Source organism: Carcharhinus amblyrhynchos, chromosome 4 (genome assembly GCF_965287045.1).
Source record: "Carcharhinus amblyrhynchos chromosome 4, sCarAmb.v2.hapA, whole genome shotgun sequence".
Taxonomy (NCBI): Eukaryota; Metazoa; Chordata; class Chondrichthyes; order Carcharhiniformes; family Carcharhinidae; genus Carcharhinus; species Carcharhinus amblyrhynchos.
The window spans coordinates 56,974,860-56,985,386 of NC_137327.1; the positions used below are offsets into that span (position 1 = coordinate 56,974,860).

Consider the following 10,527-nt stretch of genomic DNA (forward strand, 5'->3'; position numbering starts at 1 on the left):
GAGAGCTGTGCTGCAGGGATCAGTGCTGGGACTGCATCTTTTATTTATATAAAATGTCTTGGATGAAGAGACCAAAAATATGTTCACTAAATTTGTGGAGGATACAAAGGTAGACAACAAAGTAAGTTGTGAAGAGGACGTGAAGCTACAATGGGATATAGATAGGTTAAATGAGTGTGCAAAGATTTGGCAAATATAGTAAATGTGAGCAAATGTAAACTTGCCCATTTTTGGCAGCAAGAATAAAAACAAATTGAGAGACTAGGGTGTCCTAATGCATGAATCACAAAAGACTAAGGTCCAGCAAGTAATTAGGAAAGCTAATAGAATTGTATTCAATTTTTGCCCTCAACGAAGTTATGCTTCAGTTATGCAGGACACTTGGAGTACTGTGTACAGTATTGGCCTTGAGTAAGGAAGGATATAAATGCATTCGAAGCAGTCCAGAGAAGGTACCTGAAATGGGTGGGTTGTCTTGGGAGGGAAGGTTGGAAAGGCAAAGCTTGAGATAAGTGAAGAGATGAGTGGATTGAAACATGTTCCTGATGATGGATGTGGAAAGAAACTAGAGGTGGGGGGACACTGTTTAAAAATGAGTTGCTCATTTAAGACAACTGGGAGAATTTTCTTAAAACATAAGTTGAGATGTATGTGACATGATTCAGTTTTTGTTTTTGAAATATCAGTGGTGCTCCTAGGTTCTGAGCATTTTTTTAAAAAAATAGAATTAAGGCACTAACACTTTTTTCTTGTGTTGTCCAGAAACCAATTGGGTGTATTGACTTAACCAGCTGCACCAAAGACAAGATTGAACCTGCCAGCCGTGAGTTCTGTTCCCGTCCCAAAACATTTGAATTGATCACAGTACGGCCACAGTGCGAAGATGACCATGACACACTCATTGTTAAGTGTAGAAACGAAATGTGCTTTACCAAGTAAGTCTCGTTAACTGCTGGTACTTGTTAATTGGTGTGAAAGTGTCAGTTATGCTTAATTATTATCAAGTGAGTCTGTGTTTCTTGTATCTTCATCAAGAAGAAGCTTTTCCAAGTTCTGACCTGTTATCAAGTCCTTGTCCTTAAACTGAACTTTCCTTTCAGTTTTCTAAACCCTTCATGCACTGATTCTCTGGGGGCTGTGTAAATAGTGCAGTGATTCATTGGCCTTTTCTATTGGTTTCTGTGTTCATTTAATGGAAGAAAAAGACTTGTGTTTTTGGTACCTTATACTTCAACATCTCTGAATTTCTTTGTGGAGATGGTCTGCTGGCTTGGGTGATAGCTTGCTGGCACCTAAGTTGAAGGATGTGTATTCAGATTGAAGTATAATAATGTAGGTTGGCAGTCAAAAAGTTTGACTTTTTTTAGTAGAGATGTTTTTAAACCTAGGGTCTATTTTGCCTGTTTTAAAAAAAAAGCTTTGGTAGTATTTGGTGGAGTAGAGTTCCCTGATTATCCAGGAAAATGTTTATCCTTCAACCTACATCATCAAAGAAGAATTTGTGGGATCTTGTGTGGATAAATAGCTACATTTACCAGAAAACCCATTTTAGTTTCTTGAAATGTTCTTTATTATAGGACCAGGAGACATCGGTGCAGAATTAGACCAATCGGCCCATTGCATCTGCTCCACCATTCGATCATGGCTGATTTTTTTTTTCCACATTCCCACTTTCCTGCCTTTCCCCATAACCCCGGTCCCCTTATTAATTAAGAACCTATCTATCTCTGTCTTCAACATACTCAATGACCCGGCCTCCACAGCCTTCTGCAGGAAAGAGTTCCACAGATTCACCAGTCTCTGGCTGAAGAAATTCCCCCTCATCTGCTTTTCTTTTTAAAGGATCGTCCCTTCTTTTTTAGCCTGAGTTGTGCCCTCTGGTTCCAGTTTTTCCTACTAGTGGAAACATTCTCTCCACATCCACTGTACCCAGACCCCGCAGTATCCTGTAAGCTTCAGTAAGATTACCCCACCTCCACCTCTTTCCACACACACACCCACCACCCACCCCAAAATCCTTCTAAACTCCAAGTCCAGACAACCATTCCTCATACAACAAGCCCTTCATTCCAGGGATCATTCTTGTGACCCTCTGGATCCTTTCCAAGGCAGCACATCCTTCCTTGGATATGAGGCCCAAAACTGCTCACAAAATGGGGTCTGACCAGAGCCTTATACAACCTCAGAAGTACATCCCTGCTCTTGTATTCTAGCCATCTTTATAAGAATGCTAACATTGTATTTGCCTTCCTAACTGCCGATTTTGAACCTGCATGTTAACCCTAAGAGAACCTTGAACAAGGACTCCCAAGTCCATTTGTGTTTGATTTTCTAAGCATTTCCTGTTTGGAAAATAGTCTATGCCTCCATTCCTCCGTCCAAAGTGCATAACTGCACACTTTTTTTTTCCATGTTGTATTCCATCTGCCACTTCTTTGCCCACTCTCATAACCTGTCCAAATCCTCCTGCGGCCCCCCCCCCCCTTCAATATTACCCGTCCCACTACATATCTTTGTATAATCTTCAAACTTGGCAACAGTGCCTTCAGTTCCTTCCTCCAAATTGTTAATGTATATTGTGAAAAGTGGTGGTCCCAGCACTGAACCCTGAGGCACACCGCTAGCCACCGGCTGCCATCCTGAGAAAGGCCTATCTCTGCCATCTGCCAGTTAGCCAATCCTCTATTCATGTTAGGATCTTGCCCTTAACACAATGGGCTTGTAACTTATTTAACAGTCTCTTATTTGGCACCTTGTCAAAAGCCTTCTGGAAATCTAAATAAATCAGCAAGGCCTTTGACAAGGTCCCGCATGGGAGGTTAGTTAGGAAGGTTCAGTCGCTAAGTATACATGGAGAGGTGGTAAATTGGGTTAGACATTGGCTCAGTGGAAAAAGCCAGAGAGTAGTAGTGGAGGATTGCTTCTGAATGGAGGCCTGTGACTAGTGGTGTGCCACAGGGATCAGTGCTGGGTCCATTGTTGTTTGTCGTCTATATCAATGATCTGGATGATGATATGGTAAATTGGACCAGCAAAATTGCTGATGATACAAGGATTGGAGGTGTAGTGGACAGTGAAGAAGGTTTTCAAAGCTTGCAGAGGGATTTGGACCAGCTAGGAAAATGGGCTGAAAAATGGCAGATGGAGTTTAATGTAGACAAATGTGAGGTATTGCCTTTTAGAAGGACAAACAAGAACATACAAGGTAAATGGTAGGACACTGAAGAGTGCAGTAGAACAGAGGGATCTGGGAATACAGATACATAATTCCCTAAAAGTGGTGTCACAGATAAGGTCATAAAGAGTGCTTTTGGTACTTTGGCCTTTATAAATCAAAGTACTGAGTATAGGAGTTGGAATGTTATGATGAGGTTGTATAAGACATTGAGGCCGAATTTAGAGTATTGTGTGCAGTTTTGGTCGCCTAATTACAGAAAGGATATTAAGTTTGAAGAGTGCAGAGGTTTACAAGGATGTTGCCGCGACTTGAGAAACTGAATTACAGAGAGGTTGAATAGGTTAGGACTTTATTCCCTGGAGCATAGAAGAATGAGGGGAGATTTGATAAAGGTATATAAAATTATGATGGTTATAGATCGTGAATGCAAGCAGACTCTGTCCACTGAGGCTAGGAGAGGAAAAAAAACTAGAGGACATGGGTTAAGGGTGAAGAGGGAAAAGGTTTTAAAGGGAATATTGGGGAGGCTTATTCACACAGAATGGTGGGAGTGTGGAATGAGCTGCCAGGTGAAGTGGTAAATGCAGGCTCACTAAGAAAAACTTGGACCGGTACATGGATGAGAGGGGTGTGGAGGGATATGGTCCAGGTGCTGGTCAGTGGGACTAAGCAGAAAAATGGTTCGGCGCAGCCAAAAAGGGCCAAAAGGCCTGTTTTCTGTGCTTAATGTTCTATGGTTCTAAATCATGTCCACTGGTTTTCTTTTAACTTCCTTGTTACCTCCTTAAAGAACTCTAACAGATTGTCAGACATGACCTCCCCTTGACAAAGCTGTGCTGACTCAGTCCTAATTTATCATGCACTTCCAAGCATTCTGCAATCTTATCTTGAATAATAGACTCTAAAATGTGGCCAATGACTGAAGTCAGGCTAACCGACCTATAATTTCCTGTCTGCCTCCCTCCCTCCTGAAATAGCAGTGTTACATTAGCTACTTGCCAGCCCTCTGGGACCCTCCCTGCCCCCAGTGATTCCTGAAAGATCACCACCAATGCCTCCACAATTTCCTCATCTCCTCTTCTAGAACCTGGAGTGTAGTCCATCTGGTCCAGGTGGCTTATCCACTGTCTGACCATTTACTTTCCCCAGAACCACTACCTTAGTGATGGCCACTACACTCACCTGTGCAATGATACTCTCAGCTCTGGCATCCCACTAGTGTCTCCCACCATGAAGACTGATGCAAAGTAATTATTCAGTTCCTCACCATTGCTTTGTTTCCTATTATTACTTCTCCAGCCTCATTTTCCACTGGTCCAATGGCTGTTTTTGCCTCATCTTTTTATATATTGGAAAAAAACTCTTCCTGTCTCTGTATTACTAGCTAGCTTTCATTCATAGTTCATCTTCTCCCTCTTCATTACTTTTTAAAATTGTCCTCTGCTCACTTTTAAAGGCTTCCCAATCCTCTGACTTCCCACTAGTCCTGGCCATTTTGTATGCTTTTTCTTTTGCTTTCATGCTGTCCTTGGCTCTCCTCATCAGTCATGGATGCCTTGTCCTCGCCTTAGTATTTTCTTCCTCCTCAAGATGAATTTCTGTTGTGCCTCCTGAATAACTCTCTCTTGCCATTGCTATTCCACTATCTTCCCTATTTCCTTTCAAATCAACTCTGGCCAGCTCCTCCCTCATGTCTTTGTAGTTACGTTTTTATTTAATTGTAATACCGTTGCATCTGATTCCAGCTTCTCTCCCTCAAACTATCATACGGTGGCCACTACTGTCTAAGGGTTCCTTCACCTTAAGCTCCCTAATCAAGTCTGCCTCATTACACATGACTAAATCCAGATTCAGTTGCCTTTTCCCAAGTAGGCTCTGTCACAAGCTGCTCCAAAAAACACTTAAACATTCCACAAATCCCTTTTTCTTGGGATCCACTAACCTGATTTCCCTATTCCATCTGCATATTGAAGTCCCCCATGATTATTGTTTGTATGCCTTTTCTTCTCCTGATTTTTATTTTCTGCCCCACATCCTGACTACTCTAGGAGTACTGTACATAGACCCCATCAGGGTCTTTTTTACCTTTTGTGATTCCTCAGCTCTAACCACAAAGATTCTGTGCCTTCTGATTTCTATATCTCTTGCTATTGATTTTTAACTTCATTCCTCAGTAACAATGTAACCCCGCCCCCTTTGCCCCTCTGCCTGTCCTTCTGATAGGATACATATTCTTGGATATTTGGATCCCTTTGCAGCCACATCTGTGATGCCCACAACATTGTGCACATCGAAATTGATCAGTACAACAAGCTCTTTTCTGTATACTGCACTCATTTTAGGTATGACACCCTCAGTCCTGCATTGCCCACCTCCCTTCTCATACTTGTCACTTTTTTTTGCTCTGCCTGAGGTTAGATTCCTGCCACCTTCTATACTTGTTCTATCACATGGTCTGGAAACTTTACTAACCTCTCCTAAGCCCTCAGCTACATTTTCTACCATCTCCTTAACTTTTTTTTGATTTCTCCTAATTCTCCATACCTTGCCACCCCCTGCATTTCTCCCCCCCCCACCACAAACTATTGCATTTAAAACCCTATCTACAGCCCTAGTTATGATTCACCAGGACTTTGGTCCCAGCATTATTCAGATAAAGACTGTCCCATCAGAATGGAAAGCATAGAAAATTACAGCAGCACAGTATAGTCCCCTCTTCCCCCAATACAGGTGCCAATGCCCCATGAATTCAAACCCAGTCCTCCCATACCAATCTTTGAGCCATGCATTTACATCTTCAATCTTATTGACCCTGTGCCAATTAGCTCATGGCTCAGGTAGTAATCCAGAGATTATCTTTTTTTGGTTCTGCTTTTCAATTTAGCTCTTAGCTGTTCATACTCCCTTAGGTAGAAGAGGAACAAAGGTTCTGCTATTTCATTGGTACCTACATGAACCACGACAACTGGATCTTTACCCTCCCACTACATTGACAGTGAGTTCAGACTACAACTACCCGTAGTCATAGGTGCCGTGGTCAGTTTGCTCATCCTCCCTACAGTACCTGTTCTCGTCCACATAGAGCAAGAATCTTGAACCCGTTGGATAAGTTCAGGGTCTGAGGTTCCTGGATCCTTCTACCTGCCTCACTCGTAGCCACAGCCTCCTGTCCCTGTCCACTGGATGAATTCAAGGTGTTTAATTGAAGGGCTGTGACTGCCTCCTGGACCAGTGTCCAGGTATGTCTCCCCCTTCCTGATGTGTCGCAGCATCCAAATCTCAAAATCCAGCTCATCCACTCTGAGCCGGAGTTCCTCAAGCAACCAACACTTACTACAGACGTGCTCACTGGGAACCACGGGGATCCACCGGTTCCCACACCATGTATAAACAACACATCACTGACCCTCCATCTCTATTTTATTTGATTTGTTTTTAATTTTTTATTAAAACTTTATTTTTAAATTATATCTCCTTATTACCACAGTCTCAACGCAATGTCTAAACCAGTAATTTAAATAGATTTTCAAATTTGGTACAATCAAGTCAAAGCCCTCTTGTGATGTCACACATTTTTTAAATCCAAACTCAGTGTCAGTTTCAGAGAATCATGAGGGGCACTCACTTCCCAATCAGCACTCTCCCTTGTGGCCTCTGCTGCCTGTTTCACCTAACTCCAAAAACACTCCTCACAGTCATGTAGCCCTCTCTCAATGCAGATTGAATAGCACTGTGAAGCCTTTCTTTTTATAGGCACAGTTTGCAAAGCCCTGGAACTGGTTTTAATTAGTTGTACAAACAACCAGCCAAGTTCCGTTGAGAGCGGACTCAGCTGATTGCTGGTACAGGAATGCACTAAGTGCAGCTTTTAACTTCCCAAATATTTCCTTTATTAATTTTAATAACTTAGTCAAATACCAAAAACCTAGTTTAATCTCCAATTGTCCTAACTGAAATCTGCTTATACAAATTGCAAGTTTAATGACTACCTATCTCCTTATAACTTACCACTTGAACTTCCTTATTGATTTGGCTGTGAAATGATTTTGGGGCATTCTGACTGACAGATGCAATATAAATACAAGTTTGTTTTTCATTAATTGAAATGTTGTACAATCAAATGCTTTAATCATTCTGTATGATCACCATTCAACATTTTGGACCTATGTTTTCTTGTGGTGCTCGAGGGATTGTTACCCAAGATCTTAGAATTCCCTGCTCCTTAAAAAGAATGCCTTCAGGTCATGAGAATTCATTTAAATGAATGAAACAAAGGAAGCTTTTGTGCTCAAGTCCTGGAATGGAGTTTCAATACATAACCTTCTGACCCTTTTTAGTAAAGCAAAATGCCATGGATGTTGGAACTATGAAATAAAAACAGGTGATTTTTGACCTGTTGAGTATTTCCAGTATCATCAGTGGAAAGAAATGGTTAATATTTCATCAGAACTGGGAAGAATTGGAAATAAACTTTCCACTATTGCTGCTGCTTCAAGAACATTATCTGCATTTATTTAGAATGGTTTAAAAAAACGCATCAGTGATGGAGAAGATAAAGAAACTGGAATTGTTCTTGGCAAAAAAAATTATTCAAATGTATGTGTCAAAAATTAAGGGTTTGATAGTTAATGAGAAAATTATTCTCATGGGTTGGCCCATGGTCATGATGTGGAGATGCTGGTGTTAGACTAGGGTAAACACAGTAAGAAGTCTCTCAACACCAGGTTAATGTCCAACAGGTTTATTTGGTATAAACGCCACTAGCTTTTGGAGTGCTGCTCCTTTTTGTCAGTGGTGTTTACTACCAAATAAACCTGTTGGACATTAAGAAGTCTCTCAACACCAGGTTACTGTGTTGGCCAATGGTAACCAGAGGACCCAAATCTGACCAAAAAAAAAGCCAGGAGAGGTGAGATGTTTTTGTACAGTGAGTTGTGATCCTGCATGTACTCTCTCGTGTAAATGTGGAAGAAGTAGCAGAAGCAGATTCAGTAATTTTCAGATAAATACTTCCAAAGTATTTGCAGAGGGAAATTGCAATTGTATGGGAGTGATTTGGATTGCTCTTTAAGAACCAGCAAAGGCACTGAGCTGAATAATCTTTTACTGTATGATTCTAAGATATTAATGTTCATGAGTATTATGCTTCCTTAAGTTTTGTCGTTCCTGTTGGCATGTTCAAGTATGCTGTTCTCTAGGAGCACATAGTTCAGACATTGGCCACACCTTTCCCTTCCATAAACATTTTTGCCCTTGACCACCAATGCATCATACACAAGCTCGCATTTCAGTAATTTACTGAATCTCTTGCTACAACCATACAGGACTTGATGAGACCACACCTAGAGTACTGAGTTGTTTTGGTCGCTTTGCCTAAGGTTGGATATACTTGCATCAGAGAAGATTCACTCGGCTGTTTGAGATGAAGGTGTTGTCTCATGAGGGAAGATTGGACCTAAACTCATTTGAGTTAAGAATGAAAGGTGATCTTATTGAAATGTAACCAATTCTGAAGAGGCTTGATAGGGTCAATACTGAGAGGATGTTTCCTCTTAGAACAGTTTCAAAATCAGGAGTCTCCCATTTTAAAATGGAGATGAGAATTTTGAGGGCTATTAATCTTTGGAATTCTCTCCCAAATTGAGCAGTGAAGTTAGATGCTCATGTTGCAAGAAATAAATTTGGCCTTATTTTTGAAATAACATTCCGTTGCTGATCACAAGTTGTGGATGTTTTTGATGCAGAGTAAAATCCAAAATTCATGGACAATTAAATATTTGTTGTAATTTAGTATAAAGAATCTTAAGATTTCAGGATAGATAAAACATGGAACAATAATAAAATTGTTGATCCGATATTTGTGATTTTGTAGGAACTGGCTGTCGGCTGACACAAAAGAAGAGAGAAGCCTGTGGATGGAGAAACTTAACCAGGTTCTGATGAACCTTGGAACATGGCAACCAACACTACACTCCTCACTATCCAAGGATGGAATCTAAAGCTGGCTGCAGCTTGCCAGAGCAGTTTCTCACTTGATGGGGAAGCATTTAACATTGAAGTGCCTTTCAAGCAGTTGCCTAAATACACAACCACTAAATTGCTGCTAAGGAAACCCTTGTCTAACCAAAATTAATCCAAAGAATAAAGTAGAGGGATTGATTGTTCTTGAACTTGAGTCTTTCCCTTCTCCCCCATGGTTTTCTTTCAAGTGTTGACCTGTAACCTGAACTAGAATTTCAGGTTAGCAGACCTGTGATATTTCCTTTGTTAATTTAGTTGAAAGCAGGAAACCTAGTTTAATCTCATTTGTCCTAGCTGAAATCTGCTTATACAAATTGGACCTTCCTGGTATCCACAAGAAGAAACTTTCCTTTTGTTCTTGTGGTAGCAAGCTCAAGTTTTTTTCCTTGGGATTGATCTAGTCACTATTTAACTCAAACTTCCTGGAAGATGCAGCTTTCAAATTGTGCTGGTACTCAGATTGTCTTATTCCGTAACAATTAGTAAACTTAAAGGACAAATGCTGCCCTTGTTTTGAATGACTGGGAGAAGGGAAAGGAGTAAATGGTTCAGAATGGCTATATAACTGTGTCCTTTTACATTTTCTGCACTTTTTCATCAATGCAAGATTTCAAGGGCATACTATATATTTATAGTACATTGTGTAACTTGTCTATTTCTACTGTCACTAACTTGTGTCATTTTAACTGTTCTATTCTACTCTTGAAGAATAAATATTTGGATAATTCTGCTTTTGTTTGTTCCTATTTTTAAAGCTTGGTTTAGACTTCCACTTTGCATTTATCAGAACCTAATTGCCCTTCCCTATTTAATTTCCTTCCTGGCTGAGTAGAGGCTCTGAGCATGTGCTCATTAAAATTTTGGGAACATGCACTACCTCACAAATTGGCTGTTTTGTTTTCCAAACTAGAATTTTTTTAAAGCTGGCTGAAATTTAATTGTTTATGCACTATGGGCCAGTTTGATCCATCTCTGCCTCTTTGGGCCTAATCCATCCACTCTGATTTTAAAAGTTGAAGGCACTGGTTCTATCCCAGTAATGGTCATGAAGACTGCTCCAGATTTGGCAGGTCCTATTGCCAAGCTACTCAAGTACAACCCAACAAAGTGAAAATTGCTTCGGTCCTCTTTGCCAAAAACAGCATACCTAGCCAATTCTGCCCCATCAGTGAAGTAATTGAAAATTATGGTCATCAGTTCTGACAGATCACATATTTAATAGCACCATTTGCATTCTGTCATGGTGATTCACCCCCTGACATCAAGCCTTGAATTTACATGGACAAAAGCACTGAACTGTGACTGACCTTAACATCAAGGCAGCATAT

The 10,527-nt window shown here is 40.6% G+C and overlaps 1 protein-coding gene across 2 annotated transcripts in view; it reads left to right on the plus strand.

Annotated features, from left to right (window-relative positions):
• The window catches only part of LOC145342045 (anillin-like), an 81,139-nt gene extending 71,224 nt beyond the window's left edge, over positions 1–9,915 (plus strand). For both annotated transcript variants that reach the window (XM_080187209.1, XM_080187210.1), the window contains 2 exons: positions 763–935; positions 9,051–9,915. In XM_080187209.1, the coding sequence (XP_080043335.1) occupies positions 763–935; positions 9,051–9,177 (300 nt within the window). In that variant the 3' untranslated portion in view covers positions 9,178–9,915. The remainder of the gene's footprint in view (positions 1–762; positions 936–9,050) is intronic.
• Positions 9,916–10,527: the final 612 nt, after the last annotated feature.